Raw genomic sequence first — 24,380 nt, 5'->3', positions numbered from 1 at the left:
CGTTCTGAGAAAACTGGGCATAATGCACATGCGTAGTGTCATCCCAGATTAGCCTGTGCAGTCTGCACAGGCTAATCTGGGACGACATTTTCCGCCTAAACTTGATTTTCGGTAAGGAGGGACTTCCTTGAAACTAAAAATACCATTAAAGCGGAAAGTGTCGTTCCTGATTAGCCTGTGCGGACTGCACAGGCTAATATGGGACGACACTTTACGCACATGAATTAAGCCCAGTTTTCTTAGAACAAGACACGTATTAATGCGAATTCCCTTTCACAAACAATAACAAGAAACATAATTATATTCATTTATTTTTTCCATTAACAAATGCAAATTACAATGTTATTCAAAATGTGCAATGATGAACCTGTTTCACATAATATAACTAAATAAACAGCACCAATTAGAATAATATGACAATATCTACACATACACATAAAACAGAATAAATGGTCAAATACAATTATTGCAAGACCATGTATGTAAAGACAATTTTAAGCTTATTACCTATGGACATATTTCTTTAAAGGGGCCTTTTTACAGATTTTGGCATGTATTGAAGCTTGTCATTAAATGCTTTATATTGATAAATTTAAACATTGGACATACAAACCTCAAGTAAAAAAAACAATAAGAATACAATTAAAACAAGAGGCCAATGCGGGCCTGAATCGCTCTACTGCTATAAACACTGTGTAAGTTTGGAAAGAATAAGATGGAAACTGTGTACTTAATTGCGCAAACAAGGAGAATTTTCTCAAATTCAAGGGGAGATTATTGTGTACTTATTTCTTTAATACTGCTCATATTCAATAGGGTTCAAGTCCTAATTGATATAAAGATACTGTGCAAATTTGAAAATAATTGGATGAAAACTGTGGAAATAATTGCGTAAACAAGCGGGATTTCAAAATTTTGTCATATTCAAGGGGAAGTCATTCTGGACTTATTGCTTCTATATTGCTCTTTTCACAAAAGGGTTTGAGTCCTCATTGATACAAAGACACTGTGCAAGTTTGCCAAGAATTGGATGAAAATTATGGACTTAATCACATAAAAAAAACTGAATTTTCATTTTTTTTCTCAAATTCAAGGGGAGATTATTCTGGACTTAAAACTCCGATATTGCTCATTTTCAATAGGGTTTGACTCATCATTCAGATAAAAACTCTGTGCAAGTTGGGAAATAATTGGATGAAAACTTAGGACTTAATTGCGTTAACAAGCCTTATTTCACAATTTTCTCAATTTCAAGGGGAGATACTTGACTTTTTACTCTGATGTAACCCATTTTCAATAGGGTTCGAGTCCTCATTAATATAAAGACACTGAACAAGTTTGAAAAGAATCGGATGAAAACTGTGGACTTTATCGCGTAAACAAGAAAAAGTTTACCACACGCACGGACGACGGAAACCACGCCATGACATAAGCTCTTCAGGCCTTCGACCAGTAGAGCTAAAAAGAAAAGTAACCCGCAACTGGGCTTGAACCACTGACCCCTGTAGTCCTGGAGTAAAAAGTCTCCCGCTTAGACCACTCGACCATCCATGCTCATACTATTAGTGAATGTATTTTTTAGTTACATAAGCAATCCTCATAGTTTCCCAAAATATATCGACAACAACAGAACTTTCCAAATTATTCAATCATTTCGCATTGCAACGCTTTATAATTTTCTGGATTTCAAATTGTCAAAAGATGCATATAATGGATAATCTAGTGCATGATAAATGTTCAGTATCACTGTTTCCTCACAAATATCATAACTATAACGAAAATTTGCGAATCTGAAACAACTTTTTTTAATTTTGTCAATTTACCAAAATGTGAAAAGGCCCCTTTAAAGTTTTACAATAGAAACCTTATAAACTTTGAGATTCCTGGGACCATGATAAAAGTCGGATTTAGACAGGATTCACTGGATTATACTCACAAAAAGTGCAAACTCTTACTGTCAATCATCCAATTGTGGTATATACATGTACAGTACATAAATTCCTTGTACAATACAGTTGTTTGAATGAATTTTAATCAGACGATTATTAACAGTTATATCTGTTGAAATGTACATTAAATTTTTCAGTTGAGAAACCTGTAATTGGTCCTGACGTGTCAAATGCAAAAACACTAAGGATAGATGCAAAATGTATGTCTAAAATTATAATGACAAAAATATGTCCATCATATGCGTAAGTTTGCTATCCGATTAATATGGCAATATCATGAAAGTCTTGAATATGAGATTCTGGCGCTCCAAATGTACCAGCACTTGAACAATATATAAAACATCAAACAACAGTACAGCTAAACATACCTGTAGTACGGGAATAATAGGGCTGTAACAGGTCTCATTTTAACAACAACATGTCTTTAGCATCATTTTCAGCTGTTGTAAGAGAAAAAGTAGCTTATTATTTTAATACATTCAAGTTAAGTTTCAATATAAAAAACTCAATACAAAAAATAAGAATGTTACAAAAATGCACTTTCAGTTTCTATAAAATTTGGATGAGAAATGATGAGTTAACAACTAACTGATAAATTTCATTTTAATTTTTCTGTCCAGTGGCCTAAAGCTTTCTCTACTCGTAACAAAGTAGCCAAGAACAGTAGTGCTACTGCAAACACACTGAAAGATGAAATTGCCTGGTAGACGAAACGTGGGGCAAATATCTTCCACACCATCAGGTGGCGACGATGAATTGTGGTGGCTATGATGCAACCCAGTAACTGAAACACATATAACATGCATTTGATACTTTTTTCAAATAATTCTGACTGCTAAGCTTTTTTTTTCATGATTTTTTTTCTGAAAACTTACCAAAATTCATGACATTCATTTCACAAAACATACCTTAAAATTGGTCTATCTTAATATCTTATACTAAAATTCTATCTTATTATTTCTTTATCAAGCTCTTTTACCAGTGTCTCGACCACATCATACCTGATACTGACCTTAATGCATGAATATCGCTATTAAGAATAGATTAGTTCTTGCGCTGGAATTGGGTTAAATAGATCAAAGAATATATGACCTAATTAACATTATTCTGTCATTTACAATGTATCGTTTGAAAAACGGACACAAATAAAACTGAGCAAAAATAAAGGGCGCATTTCAAGCATATGGTAAATGTGGTCAAGCTAGAGCTAGACTTGTGTATACCATACAATGGAGCAGAGCTCTGGGAAAACTGTGCTTGAAGCATGTGTGTTATGAATAGTCCTCACAGGCTAATCAGGGACGACACTTTTTGCTGTAATGAAATTTTCCTTTACAGAAAGTCTTTCCTTAACAAAATCCAATCTAGACTGCACAGTCTAATCTAGGAGATACTATACGAACATACTTTAAGCACAGTTTTCCAGGAAAACTGCTCAAATACATAAATAATATGCTCAGCCCTGCTGTCCTGACCTTGAGTCCCTGTATAAGGTATGTAGTGGACACCAGCTTTAACAGCAGCTCTCTGAACACTGGACGGTTGTTGAACATCACATAGTCCCCCTGCCAACCAGCCTCGCCATGACGACTGGGAAATAGGAAGCCTGTAGCAGTGGGTATATATATATATGAACCTTGTTCTTGAAAACAGGGCTAAATTCAAGTGCATCAAGTGTTGTCCCAGAATGGCCTGTGCAGTCCGCAGAGGCTTATCAGGGACAACACTGTCAGCCTAAACTAGATCTTCGTTTAGAGGAGACTTGCTTCAAACCATTGTTTTACCATAAAAAGGAGTGTTGTCCCCGAAAAGCCTCAGCATACTGCACATGCTAATCTCGGACAACACTTTACCCACAAGCAAACAGTCCAAATTTGCCAGAACCAGGCATATATGTTTGCGAACAGTGATTGAAATTAGCACAGGCTCACAAACCCTGCTTGCAAATTTTGAAATGAGTTTGCTAAAAATCTCTGTGTTCCAGAAAACAAATAAAACAAAAGGTCAGCAGGAAAAATCATAGAGAACAAGAGATGTGTTTGTCAGAAACACAATGCCCCCTTCTGTGCCGCTTTGAAGCCATATATTTGACCTTTTATCACTCAAAATGTGCAGCTCCATGAGATACATATGCATGCCAAACATCAAGTTGCTATCTGAAGCGACATAGAGCATTTTCTGAAACCTAAATGCAAAACCTCAATGCAAAGTGTGACGGAAAGACAGACAGACGGACGGAGGGTCCGATCACTATATACCCTCCTTCGGGGGCATAAAAACTCCAGACAAACATACATACAAGGGAAACATGAAGGCTTGAATTCATAATATCATTTGTTTGTTATTAATTACATGTATTAATTGAAAATGTTTTATAATTAAGGCAATACCCAGCTGCTTCCCTTAATAAGTCTGATTTGTACTAGTAAATGCTTAACAGCATTAAGTCTTTTAAAGGCCGGAAGGTGCCATAACCTTCTTTGGTTATGAGACCTTAGGTAAAAAAAGACATGTACACAAAAAAAAAGAGAATCTAAAATGATTGAACTGACCTATAATTGAAGTCACCTGTAGATAAACTGAAATGTCCGGGTTTTTTTCTTACCTGATATTGGTCCTTTCGTGCAAGGCCAGAGTATCAGCAGAGGGGACAGAAATGTAAAGAGGATTTCTGCAGCAAACATGTTGCTTGTGATCATCGCCGCGGGCAACAGCTTGTTTTCCCAGTCACCATGGAAACCTTATTGAATTAGAAAGCTTGAGTAACAGTTTATTTATGTGATACAATAAATGTTAACATGGCAAATGTTGGAGTTTTTATTGTGGTTTGTTGGTACGGGTTAACATTTCATCTGATTACTAGTTACTGTATAATTGTTTCGTATACAAGCGAACTCCATTGGGTTATATCAAGAACAAATATGTTTTTTTGATGCCAAGATTAATTAAGACTAGAACAAGGTACACAATCTAGTCTTGCATATTACGTCATATTGCATTTCTTATATTTACATAATATAATAATACAAACAAAATGACTGCTTAATTTTCACCGAAATTACACTGCTGTGGCAGCAACCAATGACACCTACCAGTACAAAATCAAAAGGATATCTTACCAACAAAGGCTGCTTCAAAGCGAATGGCAGGGATGGTTGCCTGGTGTCCAAAGCCATAGAAGAAAGTCCACATCATGCACAGCCATGCCACCAGGCCTGGTAGGATTAGATCTACGGACACACAAGAATCATAACCAGAGTTGCATTTGCTTTTTAAAATGGAATGTAGTCTTTACCTGCAGTGTAATCCACTGCATAAAGTATCTCCCCATGTTAAACACCCATCACAAACTACTTGAAATCTGCTGATAATGGATGCTTGCTCATAATATTCTGAGGTTTTCACTGGGCTGTAAATAACCAATTCCAGTCAAAATTGAAATTTAGTATAAATTTAAGATTTATTTGTGTGCCATTAGTTGTTTATAAGCAACTCCATTGAGTATAGGTCATAAATAAAAGTAATTTTTGTTCCAATACAAGTACTTTTTCAACCATGCATGATGGAACTTTTGGATATACAATGAAGTAAAAAAATGTTGTTAGTCAGGGTAAATGAAAAGATTACCAGACCTTGTTTTATAACCATAATTGATTTGCAACAACAAAAAACACTGTTATAGTACAAACAAATAGGAGTTTATCATGCAAAAATGGGTCTTATGCCAAATGTGGCCAGGGTGTCTCCAGAACAGTCTTTGCATAAGGGCAGTCTGGTCATGAGCTACGCTGGGAGCTATAAAGTTGCGCAAGGTCTTGTGGTCTCATCAGCTGACAATGCACAGGCTGATCTGGAGCGTAGCTGACTTTATATGAGCCGCGTTCTGAGAAAACTGGGCTTAATGCATGTGCGTAAAGTGTCGTCCCATATAAGCCGGTGCAGTCTGCACAGGATAATCAGGGACGACACTTTCCGCTTTAATGGTATTTTTCGTCTAAAGGAAGTCCCTTTTTACCAAAAATCTTATTAAGGGTAAAGTGTAATCCCTGATTAGTTTGTGCGGATTTCACAGGCTAATCTGTGACGACACTTCACGCACATGCATTATTCCCAGTTTTCTCAGAACGAGACTTATATCATTATAGCGAAAGTTCCATTGTTCATGTCTTGGCTCATATGACTATATATATCTGGGCAAAAGCTGCTTCTCATCGTACCACTGTCTCTGCAGACTTTCACAGCGATAGAGAACAGTTCAAGGAAGAAGAACATGGCTGCTACAGCACAGAGAATGCTGGGAGCTAGACTGCTGCCCAGCAACAGTGACAACACCAACAGCAGCAACAGTCCTGAAATATACAGACATTTGTATCACTCATAGCAGAAACCTAGCTAAAACAGGCATTTACTTATTAGACATGTATGTTACATGGTCCTATCAACAAGATGTTTTTATCTTGTTTATCCATCCCTGCTGAAACCTTGCTAAAATCTAACATAAACTAATGATACATGAAAGTCACATTTTAATGTGTAAGATGTGCATGACCATTCACATTATAATAGTTATTTTTAAGGTAAAGTCACACTTTTTACAAAACAAAGTAAACATTCACCTTTATCCTTTTGGAATTTTAAGTTTTTATATAGAGCAATTGATGAAATTTCAATAATTATCAAGTTCAAAAATGAATCAATAAAAATCCATAAAACCCTTTTCTGCCCAGAAGCAAAGAGAAAATGGATATATGCAACCAGCATAAAACCAGAACAGCCTGCAAGTAACTAGAAGTCTGTTGAGGATTTATGGTGTTTGCTGCTCAGTATCATAAGGTTGGAAATGAAGGCTTTAAAACTTGAATCTTGTAAGATTTAATTTCATTTTCTAAGAGACTACATACACGTCAAAGTGTGCATCCGAGAGGTAAGGGTTAAGTCAACATGTGAATTAAAGGGCCAAGAGATGAGAACAACAAGTAGTGAAAACACCTTACCATTGTAGACTATAGCTCCAGAGAAAACTGTCCCTAGACCATACACTCTGGGGACCTCAGACTGGCCATTTACGACAACTTCTGCCTGATTTTCTTCTGTCCATGTGCTCTGTGAGGAAATATTGGATGATAAGGTTAGTGTTTGCATAGGAGAATTTCTTGCCATACCCTTAAATAGGAATGGCTTATCTATACAGGTATACATTTTAATAAATATTACAATCATACTTAGATGTTTATCATAGGTATGATTCCAAATTAGTCCACTAAAGTAGCAATGAAAATTTAGGTGCACCTCTAGACATTAAGGACCAATTTTCCAGAGTTAATCTGATAATATTTAACAGTTCGACTCATTCATATAGCCCTGTATAAAATTTAATGAACTCTATATGTGCATAAGAAACAAAATAGCTGTAAAAAAATTCACTTAAAATCCCCTGCAAATTTAAAGTCCTTTCCAACAAAAATAATTAAATGTACACTAATTTGCATTAGTTAGAATAAAAGAAAAACACTTTTATTCCACTAAAAACTATAATGCTGGAAAAAATGCCTTTCATAATATTTGTGTTCAAAAGCGCTAGGTGCTAATGAAACACATTACTTGCAATTCTCTAGAGGCAATACAGGTACATGTAACTGGTTCTTTAAAAAACTTTGGTCAAATAAGATGGTCATCAGATTTTCTGTTTTTTCTGTCAAGTAAATTGCGGAATTCGATTTATGTTGCATATTACCTTAATGTAGGAGTATAGTTTTCCTACTAGATCTTTGCCCTGTGTCTCACTAGGCACTGAGAACTGTTTGCCATGCTTGGGTTGCATGTAAACCAGCAGTGGGGAGACAGTGAAGATCACGGAGGCAACCACAACCACCACGTACACAACCTCGGCCAACACAGTCTGCTGCCACACTGGTAGCGAGTCCAACACCTTTACTGGCAAACACTGAGAAAAAAACAGAGTCTCATTCTGCAAAAATGGGGCTTAATGCATATGCATAAAGTGTTATTCCAGATTAGCAGTCTTCACAGGCTAATCCGGGACAAAACTATGGTATTTTTCGTTTAAGGAAGTATCTTCTTAGCAAAAATACAGTTTAGACTGAAAGTGTCTTTCTTGATTAGTCTTGTGCTGATTGCACAGGCTAGTCTACAATGATACTAAGTCACTTGACGCACATGCATTAAGCTAATAACTATTCACTGCTCTTTGTCATAGAACAGTTAATAATAAACCTTTCAAGTTTGAACAGAATAATTTTAAACTCTGTATGATTAATAATGTAACAAGTTATAACAAAAACAAGCAAATTTGTTGAATTGATATCCCCCGCCAATATGCTTCTAGACACAAAAGTGTTATAATTGACACTCAAAAAAGGATTTTTTCACGATACAAAGGGCCATAACTCTGTTATTAACAGATGGTGTACAATGCCATTTGGCGTGCATAATCCTAGTATCCATATATATACTCATACCAAGTTTCAATGAAATCCATCAAAGCACTTCCAAGATATGGCTCCAGACAAACGGATAGACGGACAGACTTTGCCAAAACAATATCCCTCCGCCAATGGCGGGGGATAACAAAAGCAACATTTTAAATTATTTAATTGTTTCCTGTTTGAAACGTTTCAAAATTTCATAAGTTTTAAAATATGATGCAACTTAAAGAAAAATTTACTTTCAGTATGGGTCTACTGTCATAAGAATTGTTTTGCCCCTGATGTGCAATGTTTTGTTTTATATATTTTAAATCAGTGATCATAGTTGGAAAATTGTCATTTATACAATCCAACATTTATGAGATATTTTAATGTACTGGAAATGAAGGAAACATAAAACAATAAATAATTCGTGTCATGCATGGTATACTTACATGCAAAGCCCAATAGAACATTGTGCTGACAGCTGCTAAAGGTACCAGGTATCTTGCACAAAGCACTGTAAAATTGACGCCATTTAAATTACCACTCTCTTTCAGCCATTTTCTTGGCAGATAGAAAGTTAATACCAACATAGCTGTAGACACAAAGAACTGAACATTTTTGCTTTCAGCCATTGAGGTAGATTCTTCTGATTGCGAGTCCTTATTCAGCAAATCAAGTGTTAACTGTTCTTCGCGTTTCTGCCGATAATTTGCAGACAGTCGGATGCACAAGCTGCAGGCTGTTGTTGTAACAACCACTGGAAGGAGAGAACTAACAAGCACTTTTCTGATATCTGTGGGTTTTGAACCCTTCAGTTTTGACTTATTGGACTCCTTGAATGCTTTGTCTTTAAGGATGCAAAATACTATTTTAGCGCAAATGTACCAAACCATAGTCTGAGAACAAAATAATGACAGATCATCCTCAAAAACTACAAAACTGTTAGAAAAGTATGCTAAAATGGATAATGCTATAACAATTGTGGAAACAAAAGTATCCAATGTAATCCAGGTGTTTGAGTACTTTGTTTTCTGAAGGGGTTTTCTTTCAGTTCTGTTAGAAGTTGTCACTTGCACTATAATTGCAAGTGCAACAAGGTCAAACAATCCTAACATAAATCCCAAAATTTGCACGGAGCTACTTTCCAGATAAACTTGCAGCAAAGAAAACACTAGAAACACGATGGAAACCGCCAGAACAATAATAATTGAACCATCCCATTTATCTTGGCTAAAATCCTGTACAACACATAGTATATAAATATTCACAGCTACCGCAACAATTAAGAACATAATTCCAAATCCCATTGAGCCATGGTCAAATTTTGCCCATATTTCTCTGCATATTTCTTTCATCTGAAACATGAAATTTCTATATTCTTTTTCAAGGTCATGCAACACTTCATGGGCGTTTTCTTCCTTGTTGTGTATGAACATGTCAGTCACGAGGCGCTGTAACCGGTTCTCTGCCGTAGTCAGTTTGGCCTGCAGTATTGCTATCTTGTGTGAAGGCAAGTCCGAAGATGTTCGCATGTAATGCGTAATGTAGTTATTCATCTGGTTTGCATTGACTCTCAGGGCTTCCACAATGTGGTATACCTGGGAAAACATTTAAACTAATGGAATTATTGTAAACCTGTAAACAATTTTTATAAAATAAAGAAATTGATTTTAGGTTTCATCTATTATATTAACACACAAGTGGTTTAACATGATACAATTATGTTTCAATTTTTTGGCCATAAAATTTGTTCTGTCTACAGCAACAGAAGTAAGGTGTCGTTTAAAGCTAACATTTGATATGATCTGGTTATTTCATTTTATTACAAAACACCTGTTCACGTTTAGGTTGCATCGATCTACCTGTACGTCTTAATGTGTAAGAACAACCTGAATATATAGATATTTACCTCCTTTATGTGAGACTCTTTGGACCAACTGCAGTAAGCAAACAGATCTGTGATGACTGAGCCCAGATTAGAAAATGGAATTGGAAGCCCCAATAGCAGCGAGACAGTTGGTACAATGTCAATTTGTGATACTGTTCTGTAATCAGTCTGTTAAGAGAAATAAAAATGTTTACAGAATGTTTAATTATCTTTTCAAACAAAATAGCAAATGTTATAATTCATTGTTACAGCAAAAAATAAGCATGATATTTATATAGTAACATAACAAGAGCTTGCATGAAAAGATTGGAATTCATTTACTCCAAGTTTTGGTCCTGGGACTAATGCCGAAATGAAATGAACATTTTGGGAAAAGGTGATCTATTTTCATTTATTTTTTTTTATTTTGCTATTAATATATACAAGTCATGCTTCTCTTAATGAATAGGAAGGTAAGGATATAAAATACCATGAATTTATACTCCTCTTTAATTCTAAAACCCTAAGGACTTGTGTTGCAATATGCAAACAAAATAGAGTACAGACCAAAAGCATACTCATTGAATTAAGTTAGTTTTATCAAAATTGTAATGACCACAATAACCAAAGGCCTGGCAGTTCCATCCAGTTTTTAAAATTAATGAAAGCCATAAGTTTTATGTGATTTGGTGATTGGATTGGTGAATTGAATGAAGACAGTACTGTTATATAGGCTTTACCATTTATTTTAACCCTTTTCACGATAAAAAGCTAAGAAAATGGCTTTTGCAACCAGCATAAAACCAGAATAGTCTGCCAGTAACTCGCATTCTGTTCAGGTTTTATGCTGTTTGCTGCTCATCAGTATTTTATTGTTGGAAATGAAGCCTTAAAAATTTGAATCTAGTAAGAAAGGTCTTTCATTAAATTTCACTTTCTGAGGGACTACAAATGTTTCAAAAAACGTATCTAAGTGGTAAAGGATTTAAACTAAAATGTATCAGCCAAGCTCGGGGAAAATGCGTCAAGAGTAGTCCAAGATTAGCCTGGGCAGATTAAACACTTACTGACTAAACTGGATTTTTGCTAAGAAGAGACTTTCTGTTAACGCAAAATAACATAAAAGCGGCAAGTGTGGCCCCTGATTAGCCTGTGCAGTCTGTGATTGCCCCTGATTAGCCTGTGCAGTGTGGCCCCTGATTAGCCTGTGCAGCCTGTGATTGCCACAGAGTGAGGTCAATATTCTTTCACAACAACATACCTGTGGTTTATTGGCTGTAGTAATGGGTGATTTGCTGTAGATAAACAGGCCAGCATCTATCTCCTCTGAACTGTCTCCCCCATGGTCTCCTGTGGAGGTCATACCATGATCTCCCATCACTAACAGCAATGTATCTTTGTCAAGTAGTCTTGTGATATTCCTGAAATTTGAGAGAGTAATTTTACAAGATAGATACTGGTAGCTAAAGTCTTGTGTGTAAAAAGGCATGCTTTCTTTACTTATGAATAAGGTATAAAAAATATGTTCATAATTTATTTCATGACAAATAGTTATGTAACTTCTTCAACTTTTGCTTAAAGTATAAATATACCCTCTTGACATTCCGGATATCAGAACTCGAGTACTTAATAAGTTGCCTCCATTTGATATAAAGAATTGATAACGAGGTTGGCGATGTGAAAGCTTAGATTGAATTTATAAGCTTTATAATGTTCAATGGATAAAGTGGTCCATAAAATAGTTCTATATTTTTTTGTTTCGTTAAATGGTACACAGATTGTATTGATTGTATAGTTTGATATGATTTCAAAGTCTTTGTTATTATGAAAAAACAATTAATATTTTAGCAATCAAATGCATTTAAGGGGAAAGTGTTGTTCCTGAAAATATACATGTACTACTCACTAACAAAACTGAAATTGACCTCATAACTTTGCTTTTTAAACATTATTTTTGCTTATCAAAGTAAAATATAACAGGCAGCTAATTAATGCTATTTCCATGGTGATACGGATTAGAAGGAAATAAGGGTACAACAGGATCAACAAGAAGTGTGACCATATTGATGCCTCTGTCTCTCTTATTGTTTGTGCTAAATTTTTGTAGCAGTTGGGCATAAGATTTAAAAATGTACATACATATCAAATGTTAGCATTAAATTGCACACATTACTTCTGTTGCTGATGACAGAACACATTTTATGACCAAATATCTCATGTAAAAGTACCATGTCATATGTTTAACAAAAAGAACCCACTCGGGCCAGCAATTATTTTTATTTAATGAAATTAATTTCACTTACAATATGTACCTTGCTGTATTTTTTAAAATATGAAAACAATATATATATATAATAAACATAATTAAGTTTGTGAACATTTAATTGTTTATTGAGGAATAAATGTTTGCTGGACTTAATGTACACAGTAATAAGTCCTATCATCAAAATGCCAGCCTAGTTTTGGATTCATTGTTAATGTGCAGTGCTCTCCACAAGCCATTAACAGTCCCTAGCCGGGGAAACTAGTCCTATTAAAATCAAAGCGATATCGTCTTTGCCGAATATTTCCAGAGCTGATTTACGATACTCTGTAAATAACATGTGTTTCCTAACTAAAGCCTCCCTAAAGGCGGAGGCTCGATGTATTGTAAAATCTATGTTGGCCAATCATAGCCCACGCTTTGCATGAGCAACAGCACTCTTAGGCAGTCAATACCTGCAGTAAAATAATGTAGATGACGAGTGACGTAATTGCCATGAGTGTTTGGTTTTCTGACATTTTGTTGGCTTTTTTTCTACCACACTCATCAGTCCCTACAGTGTACACCTCAACGATGAAATCTCATCAAGTTACTTAGAAGACTGATGATGGCAACCTGATGCAATCCTTGACGAATGTGCATTTCATGAATAATATGGTCAAAACATGTGTTTGACTCGTGAAGCGTTTAAACAAATTATTGTTGAATTCATTAAACCCAGCTAGAAATGTTTTGTTAAATACTTAAATTAGCATAATTAAATTTGTAATCCCAAACACACTACCGAATTTTGATGTTAATTCCACATTAATACATTCTTGCTTTAAATTAACAGCTCTTCATGTATTTCATGTTCCTATGCTTCAATAAAAAGCACACAGACATGTCCAACGCCTTGTGGAAATTATTGGTGTATTTATTGTTGTATTAAACCTGGAACAGCATGTCAGACGATTTAAAAGTGTACAGTGAGAAAATCCCCGTCTCAATTGTACTTTATTTCGTCAAATCTTTTAATGGTCACATATGCTAAAATTCATTTGATACTTAATCAAAATGGCGAATGTTTGTGTTTATGAAATTCTTGAGCACATTTAGCTTGAATATTTATCAGAATTTGCTTTTAAATTGGAATATATGTGATAATCTGGTTATAAATAAAGATGGGAAAAAAGTAAGTATGCAGAAATTGAGTCTGGTTGATACGGATCTTTTAGGTGATTCGATCGAGTCGGGATTATTGAAAGGGTTAAAACAAAAAAAAGTGTTGTTATGAATGACTTAATAGCTGTTTTTTTTTCTAATAGGCCTTTCGCAAGAATTAACATCAACAATAAATGTAAACTAGAAATGGCGCCGCAGAGGCCGACGCATATTCTTATGCCGCATGTTTGACCCAGGGGCCTTCCAGGGTTGGTAATGGGGCCATGCATAGTTGAGATTGACAATATTGTCATAAGAGATGTTCAGTATCAATTTGAAGTAAATTGGTGTAGAAATGAAGAAGTTAATGTAAAATAACCTAAGCAAAATGTGCGAAAATCTCTGACCCGGCCCCACCCCAACCCCCATCACTTTTGACCCATGGGGCAGATCAAAATTCCAAATAGTGCACTGTCGCACATATGCTCATAGCTACCATGTGTGTAAGCTTCTAGTGCTAATAGTGTAGGAGGAGATAGTGGGCAGGACGGACGGACAGACAGTGCAGATAACCACATAAAAGATTTTAAAATCTAAACGTGGACCCTAAGTTCAAGGTCACAGGGGTAAAAAATCTGCAGACCTGTTTAGGAAGGATTTTATATAACTGACCATGTAATAACTGCAACACTTTAAAAATTGAATCAGCTGCACTTAAATACATGAGTGTCTGATAAACAGCTATTAAAATCATTATTCTACACTTGTACAGACCTGTTTACCCTACCGATTGCTTCTCAGTAGTATGGAGGGCATCTCTCAGTAGTTTTGGGCTGTTGTCAGTAGTTTTAAACTTTTCAATCATTTTGAGCATTAAAACACCATGACTGGGTCATATATCAGTTTAACGGTACATAAAGCATTAGATGAATCTAGTTGCTAATAATTAAATCTGTTAAGTGATTGTTTTGCTTTGATTTGTTACAGCCTGTGCCATTTGGTTTGGGAAATTTAGCGCGATAAACCACGACATTGGAAAAAATAGCGCGATAAACCATGAAATTGGGAGACATTCAGCATTACACATATGATTATAAGTAACAGAATTAAAATTGTTTGTAAGTGCATGTTTGACAGCATTTTATAAAATAAAGTGCTGCTTCAATGTCTTCTTACAATGAAGACAATATTTAGTTAATATCCATCCACATGCATATTAAATTTGCAATAATCTATAGATTCTTAAATACACCATTTGAACATAAGCTCTTTAAGAATACATGTAGCTATTAATTTAATTCAGTATTTTTGTAAATTAAATATCATAAGGGGAAAACAAACAAATATTGACAAACATCCTTTAGTGTTCTTGTTGTGTTATTGATATATTAAATGGAGTTAAAATAATATATTTTATTTGTTTACCCAAAGACCTATAGAATCTATAGGTCTTTGGTTTACCTTTCAATATTTTGCACTTGACAACCTCAGTTCAATGCTATTTCATTAAACTGTACAGCGTAACAAATATAATAAAGCAGAATACGCATATGAATCTGATTATACACAGATACACTAACATATAAATCAAATCATGTTTGTCTCTTTCCATTTTCGAACAATACTCATCTTATTATAATAAATGCTTTAACTTTGTGAGTAGACAATTTTCCAAGTTCCAACACTTGTTTCCATGACGCACATTCACTGTGCAGATTTCTGATCAATATTCTTTCAAATTTCATACGTAGTATGTTGCGTTAATTGACACACGCATTACATTATTCCTTAATAAACATATGATATCCGTTGTTAATTTGAAAGGTATTTATTATTTTCGCCGTTAATCCCAATTTCTCGTCTGCTTGCCGCCATCTTGGACGTGTGTAAAAACAGGCGTGCTCAATCCTGATACATCGACTATCATCAGTATTCTCCACAATAGAGAGAGATGTGTATACTTAATAGCTACGTAAAATCGTATATATTCGGCTAAATTTGCCAACCAATATGCAAGTCAGTTTTCGTTCGGTGACGACTCAACAAGCTCGATCAGCACTTGTTCCCCGGGAGGCTTGAATTTCAACGTGTTTTACTAAGCAAGCGCCAAAATGATTATGATTGATACATTACCCATTAAGACCGCAAATAAGCGAAATTATGATAAAAAACTGAAATTTGGCCATTTTGATTGATGGATCGGTAGTTTTTCAGTACAAATCCGTAGTGCGTAGTTTAGCCAAATAATCCATAGTAACTACGGCGAATCCGTAGAAGAAAACAGGTCTGTATCTGAATGGACACAGTAGGTATGAGCCTTTTTTAAATCGCGGTAGCAGATTTCGAAACCTGAAGGCTGTCCTCAAGTTCAAGAGGGTAAAAACTTGTATGTGCATGGAAAGGTGTTGTCTTGATACACATGCATGCCAAATATGAAAGCAATATCTGAAGGGACACAGTAGTTATGAGCCTTTTTCAAATCGCGGTCGCAGGAAAATCTCTGACCCGGCCCCACACTTACCCCCATAACTTTTGACCCAGGGGTTAAATCAAAATTCCGTTGCCGTCACCATCGCACATATGCTAATAGCTACCATGTATGTAAGTTTCAAGGTTCTAGTGCTAATAGTGTAGGAGGAGATAGTGGCCAGGACGGACGGCGGAGATAACCACATAATCGCCACTTTTTCTCAGAAAAACGTGGGGATAAAAAAAATAACGTATGGAGGGGGCTTCCCTCACAAACCCACGCCTAGAAGCCCTGGGGCAACTGAAAAAATCTTGTGGAAAGCACTGCATTGTATTGTGATAAGCGTTAAAAGTTTGAATGTAAAACTCAGCTATTGTTTAGCATTTGCACATTGTTAATTTATGCTAAAGGTTTGCAGACCTTATAGTATTGTCCATTTGTGTCAATTTTTCTTGCATGGCTGGGTGGTTCGGACCAAAACGATGACCACAGTGGTCCACACCCAGAAAGTGAGCTATCAGCACATCCCAGTCTTTCATTTGAAGTTCATCATAAATATTTTTCAAAATTCCATTGTCAACAGTATGGAGGTCCTTCACATTAAAAGATGGAAATGGATAGGTCCTTACAAACTGTTGCGGGAACAAGCTTTGCCATGTATCATCGCCCATGAACACAAGTTTTCTACCGTTGTCATGCATTTGGCTGATCAGGTTATCTTCAGTTATTTCTGTGCTTGCAAAGTTTGATCCAGCATCTACAAATGTTGGCAGACTTCCAGTTGTCATTGCCTTTAACCTTTGTAAAGTAGTAGTTGGAGGGTCAGCAGTGAATTTATACAGGCGAGAATTCTGCGGCTCTCTCCGCAGGATATTTTGAACATACTGCAATTTGTTTAAGTAAGGTTTATTGCTGTCACTTGATGGCTTAATGAAATCAAACCTAAGAGCATCAATGATAATGATAACTGCCTTGTCAAATCTCCTGTGAAGCCAACAACCCTGTGTCCCGTGGTTTTCACCGCTCGAGTACTTCGCAAAGTCAACTCGGCACGTGCTGTTCTCTGCAACAACATTGCGTTTGAGAAGGAAACCTTTCGTAAAAATTAAACTTCCGACAATGTAAAGCACAGACACGTAAGCAACTAAGCACAAAATCCTAACAGCTGAATTATGAAGCATATTTTGCTTTTATTTCATCTCAGTAATCAAACGCTAACAGTGTATGTTCAATCGGTTGAACGATACAGATCAGTGAAAAGATAAAGTTGTCATAAGAAACGCAAAGCAAAGAACGCCCACTAGTCATCGGCTCTAGTCCCCGATATTTTTATGTCTATCAATTTTAAGTTTTTAATGTCGAACTTAAAGAAGTCCAAAAGCCTAACAAATCTCTTAAAGAAATGTCTGGCCACCCCAAGAGCTATTACATCCAGTATAGTGATCGATCATAATTTATCGCAGGTAAATATATAATCTTTTCTTCAGATCACTTATCAATGATTACTGTAACTGCACTGTTTTCTCTGCATCTGTGTAGTGATCAAAGCGACTCCTCATTGCGACCACAAAGCAGGTTGCACATTAATACACAATCGTATAATTATCCGATTTGATGGGAAGTTTTTATAAGCTTTCGTGGGCAATCCGGGTTCAATCCCCGCCTTTTGCGCAAGTGAGTTTGATCAATGGTCAACATATCGGAATGGGGGCGGTATGTGCTTTCCTCCGGGTTCTTCAGTTTATCTTAAGAGCTCAATACCTCAAATTGACTTGTTGTTTTTTCCTTAAACAACTCAATAGCTGAAAATTGCAATTATAACTAATATGATTATAGGTGCTACCTAATTTACGGGCAAAAGCTTTTTAAGTTTTTTTGATAACCATGTATTTTTAATAAATATATGGACATGATTGTGTTCAAAATATTATAATTGTTGCAATAATTAAGTAACGCATCCAACAAAAAATCTTAAAACGAGTTACATGTTCTTAGCTCAAAGATCTAGCATCTTATTATTTTTTTTCTAGCCACAGGAATTTAAAGCTGGTTCGGTGGCTGTGGTATAGTGGATGGGGTGTCTGCTAACTGGCTTAGTCACTAGGACTGGGAGGTCTCTGTATTGATCCCTTAAGTGGGAGCATTCTTAAGATAACCTTAAAACATACTATGGCGTACTATTTGGGTTGAAAGTCAAGAAGATCTACAAGGTAAAAAGAGAAATGTACGTCGAAGTACAATAATTGTACGTCGACATACAGATATAAAATACACTTCGAAGTATATATTTGTACGTCAAAGTACAATTTGTACTTCTACATATATGTTTGTACTTCGACGTACACATTCTATGAACAGCCAATCAAAACATTTGTCTCTTGAGCCGCTTTTTCTTCAGATTTATTCATAATAAATGTTTAAAATCTCTTTTAATTGATGACAAATGAATACAAATATCAGAATGGAAAAAAAACACACATAGAAGTTTCAAGTATTTAATGCCTTGAAATAGATTATATACACATTTTCAGAAGATTTAACTGTTACCTTTTTAAAATAAAAATTATTCAGCATATTGTGAGTATTTATTGATCATGCGGGGCGGAGTATCACGACTGTCCAGCGCATTACTGTGTAGAAAATTTCCAACGGTAACCAATCAGTTACCAAACATTAACGTGATAAATAATGTATAATAACCTCCCCGTTGGTCGTATTTTGTGATAACCATAACTTGCATAAGTCAGAGGTTAATTCCGCCACGCCAGGTCAATAAATACGCACAATATCTATGAGTTAGCGGTTGATAGTCGCATAATTTAGTATAAATTATAATTATAATAATGTTTAATAAATACGCACAATATGTATGAGTAAGCGATCGATAGTCGCATAATTTGGTATAAATAATAATAATAATGTTCAATGTCAAATATCTCTTAAAGCAACAGATGTAAGGTGTCTTCTGATTGGCTAACACTCAAGGGTCGGTGAAAATTGTACGTCGAAGTACATTTCTCGTTCTACCTAGTAGGTCTTGTAGACTTTCGACGTCATGGTACGTCGTATAGACACTAAGTACTGGTTCTACCCAGGAAACAGTTTGTTTCATCAAATTTCTCAATTCAACTTGACAGCTTGCTAAAGCAGTTGCATTTAGCACACAGTTACTTATTTAACATAATCAAAATCATGTGGTGAGTCAAATCAATTTTGATTGACAAATTTGACAGGATTTTTTTTTAAATCCAATAAGACTTAGACTGTCAAATAACACACACTATGTATTGAAAGCCATACCTGGAGCTTTCGTCTTTATACCACTGACTTCATCAGAAGAATGATTTCTACTGTTGGGAAACGTAAACACCGCTTATTGTCTTCTTATTTATTATCAATGTATAATAATGTGTAACAGCATAACAACATACTTGTTTTGCAATTAAAATATTTAATAAATACAGGTATCTTGCAGGTTTCTAATTTTCTTTCGCAAACTATTGTTGAATAGTTTAAATTTTGTAGCCACTAAAAAACTAGCCATTTTGTAGCAATTCTTAAATCACAGTCTAAACTGCATACACTTAGCTCTATAGTTACAATTTGAATGCAAATATTAGAATGCATCATGTTATATCATCCATATATTTTTATTTAAACATTCAAATAACACATAACACAGTTCATATGTAAAAATGTATGTGGTATTGTGTGGAGATACAAAACACTTCACATCATTTATTTGCACATAAAATAATAGTGACAAAATGAGTAATACTAAAACACTGTCATCAACCTACAGTACAAGAATATTAACGTATATGAAATTACAAAGTGGTGTTATTTTATTACCTTTTACAAAATTAACAATGCTGGTTTTCTACTAGTCATAAAACATTTATCATGGATTAACAAGTAACAACCAATTTATTAATTACACAATAGAAAGGAAATTGTATTAATTGCATTATGCATTTACTAAACAAGTTATTTGCTACTGTTTAGAATTACACTACCTTACTTAAAATGATCACAAAAGGTACTTAGTGCTTTTACATACTTGTGGTATTTTTTGTTTTACTAGTTTGACATTTATTGACAGACACTTGTCGATATACAGACTAAATTTGCATGGGAACTTTCATATTTTTACAGCATAATTGCCTTCAAATTGTTAATTTAACAATCCTTTGACCTTGTTTGCACATCTGATCTTATTATACCATAGCTGAGTTTTGTTTATAGATAGACAGATGTAGACTTTTCAAAGTTCTATAAAAGTTCACACATGTTCCATCCAAGTAAACCAACAGAACCAATAAAGACCACCACAGATAATAACTGTGTATATAGCTTGGAAATTTTGATAGTTCAGGAATCCCTCCTTTGTTGATTTCTGTAAACCAAAACTGTCAGTTTTGCTGGATAGAATGACCTCTTGCCTTGGCAAAACAGCTTCTAAAAACGGAAAACCAACACATATCTTAGAATTTGATCAATAATGCAGACAATTTATAAATGTCTTGTTTTTTGTTGATTTCGAATCTGGAAGATTTTTTACGTAAGATTGTAGTACGAAAATCCAACGGTATCGGATTTTGTGGTTTTATGCCTAAACTTATTATAGTGATATGTAACCATTCGGGATATCGGTAAAGTGCGAGCAGACGAGGTGTAAATACGTTAAAAATTAAAGCTAAAAGACTTAAACGTTAGATCGGAATATCTTAAAATTTTGTGAATAAATGTGTTTCTGATGGATAACTACGACAACTTACCAGAATATTGCTCATGATCACACGTAAAACTTCTTTCTGAGAGCGAATGGAAAATGCGTTACGAATTCTGACAAATAAACAGTAGGGTGTCGTTATTGGAATAACGCGAGAATACTGGAAGAATAGAGATGCCAACTTCAATGTTTAAAACAAATAATTTTTTAACAAGCGTTTGTGATTTGTCAGGCTAATAATAACATTAAGATATCGAAAAGATCAAAGCAAATAAATTCAACAAAAATCTGAGATTCGGCAATATATTTAAGACGGGTTATGTTCACGTAAATTGTGTTTGGTAAAGACTGTCACTATATGTAGTGAACCAGTCTTCGGCTTATACCCACTGAAGAGTATTCAGGGGAGATAATTGAGTAATGACTTAATTCTGGAACGGTTGCGAAGAAAAACAAATAATGCGAGAATATTTAGTGCGATTCGCTACACAATTATGATGTCATTGATATAATTTTTCCTGAGATATGTATTTACATGTGATTTAGCATACGTCAAAGTGTTTTTGATTTGTTCAAGGTCATAAATAGCATCGCGAAAATATATGTCGCGTGGCAAATTTTTTTGAGACGCATCCTTATGTGGTATTCTTATGTAATTTTATGTCTAAATTTCCATATGTATGAACGGTCAACGCCCGCTTCGCGGGCTTTTGCCCGTATAATTTAAAATATGTCATTTGAGCCTAGTAAGTAAATTGGGCTGCAGAGCTTGGACACACTGCGGGTATTCACACTGTGCATTTAAATACGAGGGACGACCTCGTAAACGTTTATGGACACACACACACACGTTCAAATGATTGGTCGAAGCTTCCGAACCGTAAACGTCGTAACTTTTTAAACTTAGGGGAATTCTCCAGGTGGCTCCGCAAAAACAGCGTGTACACCACTTACTGCTAGCACGATTGGGACGGATTACAACCGCGAGGAAGTGGTCCTACCAGACCAAATGCAAACAAATAGCGTTACCGAGGATTCAAAACGTGCTCGGGAAACCGGTCGGAGATTTTCGGCCGACGGCGGATTTGCCATCAAGGCGTCTCGAATGCCAGACAGAATTGAATCCTCGCGTAATGATCAAAGCGCGATGACTCGGTATATGTTTGAATCACCGAAAGCAAACTTTAAACAAACTTACCCTCCTAGTTGTTCTTCATTATGTTAACCATGCTATGTTAAATAACCATGTGTACTAAAGCAGTGTAGCGGCCTTCATTAGCGGCGATACATGTACACATGCATATAAATTGCAGTAGTTTGGTTGGTGACATACGGGACATATGGGGGTTTCCTCCGGATGTTCCGGCTTCAAGATAGAAAACAAGCAGGAAGCATTTATTGCGAATAACGATTATCCATCATCGAAACGAATTGTTTACCCTTTGTTTTTAGTTCTTTATGTTTTGCTTTAATTAAATGTAGGTAGACATGCGTGAATCAATCTATGACATTTTGCCAATTTGAGAACGATTTTAAAGGGACCTTTTTACGTTTTTGTTAATGGACACAATTACAAAATAATTGTTTCAGATTCGCCAATTTTCGTTGTAGTTATGATATTTGTGAGGAAACAGTAATACTGAACATTTACCATGCTCATTATATGCATCTTTTGACGATTTAAAAACCTAAAAATTATAAAGCGTTGCAACGCGAAACGTTCTGTTCATTTCTATATATTTTATGACACTAGGAGGATTGCTTATATAAAGTATAAATGCTTATGTAAAATATAAAATACAAAACTCATTGTTTGAGCACGGATGGCGGAGTGGTATAAACGTTAAACTTTTACTCCAGGTGTCAATGGTTCGAGCCCAGTTTAGGGTTACTTTTTTTCTTTCCTTAATTTTATTCTTTTTTTTAATGAAGCTTTTGGATCCAATGTTTACATGTATCAATATAAAGCATTTATTTTTTGACAAACTTCAATGTCTGCCAATCTGTGAAAAGGGCCCTTTAAATCTCTTTTAGAAGGTGAATATGTTTCATTTTGAACAATAGACAACACAATCACGCACATGACTCGCCATATAATAAATTAATGTGAACATTTGAAAAGACGAAACGGAACTAATAGGTAATTTATTACTACAAATAGTGTTTCGCTTACCAAGATCAATTTTATATGCACTCTTGGCAAGAATATCTTAATCAAACATGTATTGTTTGTTTTTACCATTAAAGCTCAGCTATTTCCATAGTGAATCACACGTTCCATTGTCTGTAGGATGAAGGTATTGTACATTAAATGATATATAGCGACACCGATTGACGAACTGCCGGAAATAAAGCATTTCCCAGAATCACCGTGTTAACAAGGACCACCTACACCATGCCTACAGAGTCCCTTTGTGAGGGCAAGAATAAACAACTCAGTCATAACGGGAGACTATTTAACGTCCTGGATGTTTACTTTTTTTCTTTAATGTTAACAAGTTATGAGCTTTTTAAATTGAAGAAGTTCAATTAACCATTTCACGTTTTTTGTTTATTCGATAACCCACACAATTTTGTTTTGATTCATAAAACAGCAATCAACCAATTGTATGCAAAAGGTCTACAATTACATAAAACAATCAAAATATTAACATAAAAGTGACGTGGTTATTTGTAATTTGTCCTGAAGCATATATCATGAAAATACTGCGAATGTTAAGTCGAGGACCCATTACAGCGTTATTTCGGGCCGTAAAACTTCTTATTAATTGTTCCAAAATCGCAAAAAAGCTTGCATGCTAAGTTCTACATCAATATATTAAAAGTACATTACACTGTGTTAAGGTATAGAGCCTGGATTTAGTATTAAATAAAGGTCAATTAAGGTGGTGGCCTTTTTTATAATCTGCATTCATGATAACATTGAACCGATTTTGTAAGTCTAAAAGTCGGTAAAATACCAATTATAACATTTACACTATTATATTTATGATTATTGTTGTTAATGTAACCATTTTAGAAATGTCGACCAATAGCTTTATGTCGGTTAATAGCTTTATGTCGAATAATAGCTTTTTTATCGATCAATAACTTGAAAGGGACATTTTGGTAAATTGACATTGAAAACTTGTTTTCGATTTGCACATTTTCGTTGTAGTTATGATATTTGCGTGGAAAATGTAATACTTAAATTTACAATGCTCTTAAATATCGATAATATGCATCTTTTGACGATTTAAAAGTCTGAAAATTGCGTTGCAAACGCGAAGCGATTGAATAATTTGGAGAGTTCTTTTCTTATCGTTATATTTTGTGACAGTATGAGGATTGCTTATATAAAGTATAAAATACACTGCTTATGGACACGGATGGCCGAATGGTTTGAGCGTTAGTGTTTTGCTCCAAAGGTCAGTGGTTAGAGTCCAGTTGTGGAATACTTTTTTCTTTAATTTAATTTTTGTATTTTACTGGAGCTATTTCGTTCCAAAATTTACATTTATCAATTTAAAACGTTTAATGACAAAC

General features: G+C 35.1%; 1 protein-coding gene across 2 annotated transcripts; it reads right to left on the bottom strand.

Annotated features, from left to right (window-relative positions):
* Window positions 1-295: 295 nt before the first annotated feature.
* Window positions 296-17,359, bottom strand: LOC127877395 (GPI ethanolamine phosphate transferase 3-like). 2 transcript variants are annotated; one of them, XM_052423223.1, is made up of 11 exons: window positions 16,544-17,359; window positions 11,509-11,668; window positions 10,290-10,436; window positions 8,830-9,978; window positions 7,684-7,893; window positions 6,944-7,052; window positions 6,167-6,298; window positions 5,069-5,179; window positions 4,555-4,689; window positions 3,425-3,555; window positions 296-2,733 (listed from the first exon to the last, which is right to left on the bottom strand). In XM_052423223.1, exons 1-11 carry the CDS (start codon window positions 17,302-17,304, stop codon window positions 2,548-2,550), a joined length of 3,231 nt encoding a protein of 1,076 aa, XP_052279183.1. In that variant the 5' UTR covers window positions 17,305-17,359; the 3' UTR covers window positions 296-2,547. The 2 variants fall into 2 exon arrangements, with proteins under 2 accessions (XP_052279183.1, XP_052279184.1); XM_052423224.1 differs by having other exon boundaries at window positions 17,066-17,359.
* Window positions 17,360-24,380: the final 7,021 nt, after the last annotated feature.

The sequence above is a fragment of the Dreissena polymorpha genome, chromosome 4 (assembly GCF_020536995.1).
Source record: "Dreissena polymorpha isolate Duluth1 chromosome 4, UMN_Dpol_1.0, whole genome shotgun sequence".
Taxonomy (NCBI): domain Eukaryota; kingdom Metazoa; phylum Mollusca; class Bivalvia; order Myida; family Dreissenidae; genus Dreissena; species Dreissena polymorpha.
The sequence above is the reverse complement of the archived record's forward strand: the minus strand, read 5'-3'. Positions and strand labels throughout refer to the sequence as shown.

What these genes read in the sequence shown, in the direction of transcription:
- LOC127877395 (XM_052423223.1), bottom strand. Translation starts at nt 17,304, where the DNA reads ATGCTTCATAATTCAGCTGTTAGGATTTTGTGCTTAGTTGCTTACGTG. An exon ending in CTACAGCCAATAAACCACAG is followed by an intron (nt 10,437 to 11,508) that starts GTATGTTGTTGT and finishes TTCTCTTAACAG; the next exon opens with ACTGATTACAGAACAGTATC. An exon ending in CACGAAAGGACCAATATCAG is followed by an intron (nt 3,556 to 4,554) that starts GTAAGAAAAAAA and finishes CCACTGCTACAG; the next exon opens with GCTTCCTATTTCCCAGTCGT.